Genomic DNA, 4,155 nt, shown 5'->3' on the forward strand with positions numbered 1-4,155 from the left:
ACAGGTGCAGCACTGGCTTGAATCATAAATTAGACAAATTGCATTAGGAAACAGGATTAGAAAAGGATTTTCTCATGCAAACACGCATTCAAAGTGTGTCTTCTCAACTTAAACTGTACCTGTTATTCTAAACTAAGACTTAACCCAGCTTCTTTGAGAAATTAAAAAATTTAAAAAAAAATTATATGCAAGTAAGCCTGTACTTAATAGCTATGGTAATCTTTACTAGTCTCAAACCATCCTATTTCTTTCCCTTTAAACATCAGAGAGCAATGCAGGCAATACGTTTCTCCATATATTAATAATGCAGCCCTGTCTACTGCTTTTTTCATCTAACACTGTAACTCTCAACAATTCTCAGCTATTCACCTTAGTAGGTCTGCACAGATACATTCTCATTTTTAGGAGAGCGAGGTTTGCTGCTCTTGAAGTGTCAAAAACTGGGTCCCAGGAGAGTGGAACACTGAATTAATTCAGATGCTAGTCAATGCACTGTGCTTATGTGCATGGGGTCCAGCCATGGGATTTGGGATTGGAGAAATTCTCCTAGATCAGCCTGGCAGAGACCTTGGGTACTGCACTGTTTTCTTGTTTTGATTTTAGAGAGCAGGGAAGTTACTCTGTTTTTGCCACTTGGGACTGGATTACACACCAAAATAATCTAGACAGATCTCACCATATTCATTCACCACCATGGAGTTGTTTCAGGCTGAAAACTCGCAACAGCCTAAACTGATAAAACTGATTACATCCTTCCTGCGATCTATGCATTTCTGCCCTTTCTTGCGCTAGTTTCAGTGCTTATCTGACCCTGCACCAAGTTGGTTTCAGTGTGCTCAGCTGGCAGAAAAGTACCCTGGTAGAAGAAAAAAAAAAAGCAAACAACTTAACAACTTCCTGTTGGGCTCACATACTGAACAGCTCAGCACAGAATCAGATAAATACCAGAGCCACTGCAAGAGAGGGGGCAGCAGGGAGGCAGGACTACAGCAGCCCCTGCAGTCACATCAATTTCGCCTAAACAAAACTGGAGCCTCAGTTTCTCCTGTTCTCAATTTATAAACAATAGTTTAGTCATATGAAAGCTGAAATCCTTTTGTCAGACTAAAAGTAGACATCAGAATACATACGTGAAATAGACTGTGTGCAACATATGCAAGTTTAGATTAGATCGCTTCCTGCTGAAGTTGGAATTCCTTAAATAAAATATTAGTTTTACAGCTACAGTCTCTTCACACATAAATAGAATTCTGCAGCTAAGCAAAGCAATGAATTGGAAACTAAAAAAAAAATCATCTTAATTTTACTTCCACTACTGAAGAATCATAGAATCATAGAATGCTTTGGGTTGGAAGGGACCTTTAGAGGTCACCTAGCCCAACACCCCTGCAGTGAGCAGGGACAGCTTTAACCAGATCAGGGTGCTCAGAGCCCCGTCCAACCTGACCCTGAACATTTCTAGGGATGGGGCCTCCACTACCTCTCTGGGAAACCCGTTCCAGTGCCTCACCACCCTCACTGGAAAAAGTGTCTTCCTTAGGCTAAATTACACTATGAATCTTAGAGAATAAGAAAAAAAACAGGCAGAAACAAGAAGGAATGCAATACTGCAAAGTGGGGGAAAAAATGATGGCTGACTAGTGACTACCCCCTAAGCTCTATTGGTTTTCCTTTTTTTGGTCCCAACTTCATATTTGTTTCTCAAGATTTCCTCAAAGACCACACATGTTACCAAAAAACCAGTATCCCTTACTTGCTCTTGTTTCACGGAAAATATAGTGTGTTACCGGATACTCAATAAAGATGTGAAAACTGGTGAAACCATAACTTATCTCTGATGTAACAATGTTACTGCACTGCAGAGATCTTCAGTTTCATTTCACCGTTCTACTCACCTGCTAAATAGCCAGAGAACAAAATTCAAAATATGTTGCCTGGAGTACAGCTCCACAATAAACTAAACTGAATAAACAAAAATACTGAAAGGGAGAGATTTCACTTCTCCATCCCCTTCTCCATTATCCATCTCAGCCAAGTGATCTGCTCCCTCCTGTATCAGCACAGACAATACAGTAGTCACAACGTGAGCTCATTTAATGCACTAGCCTGGCAAAAAAACAACCAAACAAAAAAATATACATACACACACACACACACGTGTGTGTACATCTATCTCTTCAGCATTCTTTGGATACAACTATTTTTCACATTTTTAGTGACCTGGATCAGTTTACTTGGACAAGCAGTGCAGTCCATTCAAAGCAAACAGTGGGAATGAGCAGCAAGGAAGAGGAAACAGCCTCTTCCACCGGCCACAGGAAATGGTTAACCCCGCTCATCCCTATTGTGAAGCCTCAGCCCTGAAAGGAATTCAGTTCCTCCAACATCCTACTGCACCACAATGATAAACCTGCACTCTCCCATACAAGAAAGGTGACGCATACTTGCTTCTAAGAGCGATTTAAGAAAACGAATAGAGTGTCTTAAAATCTAGGTGAAGTCACTGAAAAGTGATGCTCAAAACAATTCTTTTTCTCCACTAAGCAGTTCATATTCTTGCTTGTCCTTTGAATTACTATAGAATTTACACTTTGTCCTCCTGGCAGCATTGTTGCTTCTGACAAACAGATCTGCTTCTGAAGGATGGTGTCTACTGTTGCACAATATAATTCTATTATTGTCTGTCATAAAAAAACTGCTTTCAGAAGCTCAAAACATTGAGTGCATTCCACAGGTGTATTGCCTAATACATTAGAACCTATTGCATGCTTCCAAGTTTAATTGATTCTAATGACAGATTTCCAAACTACCAGAAAAATGTACCAACCTGAAGTGTTAAAATTAATATTTTATAATATTTATTTACTTTAAAATCTCATAATTTAAGAATTAGTGAGACACAAGATTCAAGACTGATGGAAAAGCTGTTCATAAAAGAAGTGAAGAAAGATTTTAAAGATATTTCAAATCACCTAATAATATCATTTTCCAAGTTCAGAAAAGAAAATAAAATCTCCCTTTGCTGGGGTCTGACACAAGCCCAAGAATGAATCTCCTATATCCCAGGCTAGCATATTCAGTTAAAGTTGAAGTATTTTGAGCTATCCTGTGCTAGTAATTAATGTATGGTAATACTAAGCTTTTAATTTAAACAAACATGTAAGACTTGTAAATTCCAACAGTGAGTCATGATGGAGAGAGCAAAACACCTTCTTCCCCCCCCCCCCCCCCAATTAGGCAATAATTTGTTTGCTTCTTCAATCCTCCATTCTCAACAATTATTTATTTCTGAAGCTGCCTCCAGTTTTAAGGAAAAAAAAAAAAAAAAAAAAATCCAAAACCCCCTGAATGTTTGAAAAGATAATAAATGAGAGCTTTGATTTTAATACCAAGCATTAGACTACAAATTCTTAAAAAAAGGCACTGTCTTTATTTTATGTATGGACAACTCTTAACATAATGGGGGCTGTTCCACAGCTGTATGATATATTAATATAAATAAAATAATAAGGTAGAATTTTTTTTATAATATAGTAAGAAGGCCTATATTACACATCAAACATGAATTTGTTAGATTAACATAACTCAATCCGGTGGAATGGAATTTTGTTGTCAAATAACTACCTATTCTCTCTAAAGTCTGCAGTGGGCAACAGTCTCATTTGTGTTAATCTATGAGGAGAAATTAATAGAGAGTATGCTTTTCTGTTTCATTAGAATCCACAAGTGTCTATTAAATATATTTAAATATTCTATTAACAGAGTAGCCTATGAATAGTACTTTTCATTGAGATGGTGAAGCTGATGAACTTATTTTTACCACAGAATAGGCCATATTCTATCATCCTAAAAATGTAGTGACATGATCCAAAAAAACATGAAATGGCCTTTAAGCTTTGTTGCAATAACTAACTTCATTAATAATGGCTGATAAACTTGCAAATTATTCTCTACAGTCCATTCAGATTTATTCAGCAAACAAGGATGGTATCAGCATTCCTGATATCTGTACAACTCTGAATTAATTGCAATATATTTTATCTCAACATCACTGAAAATTCCTAATATTAATTTAAGTGTATTAAAGTAACACACCTTCCCTTAGACTTTTACAATGTAGCATGATATTAGTAGTGACCTTCCTAAGGGAAGAGA

At 37.1% G+C, this 4,155-nt stretch overlaps 1 protein-coding gene across 1 annotated transcript in view; it reads left to right on the forward strand.

Annotated features, from left to right (window-relative positions):
- The window catches only part of LOC142593814 (ATP-dependent RNA helicase TDRD9-like), an 88,750-nt gene extending 86,386 nt beyond the window's left edge, over positions 1–2,364 (forward strand). The window contains exon 35 of the mRNA XM_075713057.1: positions 2,217–2,364. Within this exon, the coding sequence (XP_075569172.1) occupies positions 2,217–2,364 (148 nt within the window). The remainder of the gene's footprint in view (positions 1–2,216) is intronic.
- The last annotated feature ends 1,791 nt before the right edge of the window (positions 2,365–4,155 follow it).

The sequence above is a fragment of the Pelecanus crispus genome, chromosome 6 (genome assembly GCF_030463565.1).
Source record: "Pelecanus crispus isolate bPelCri1 chromosome 6, bPelCri1.pri, whole genome shotgun sequence".
Classification (NCBI taxonomy): domain Eukaryota; kingdom Metazoa; phylum Chordata; class Aves; order Pelecaniformes; family Pelecanidae; genus Pelecanus; species Pelecanus crispus.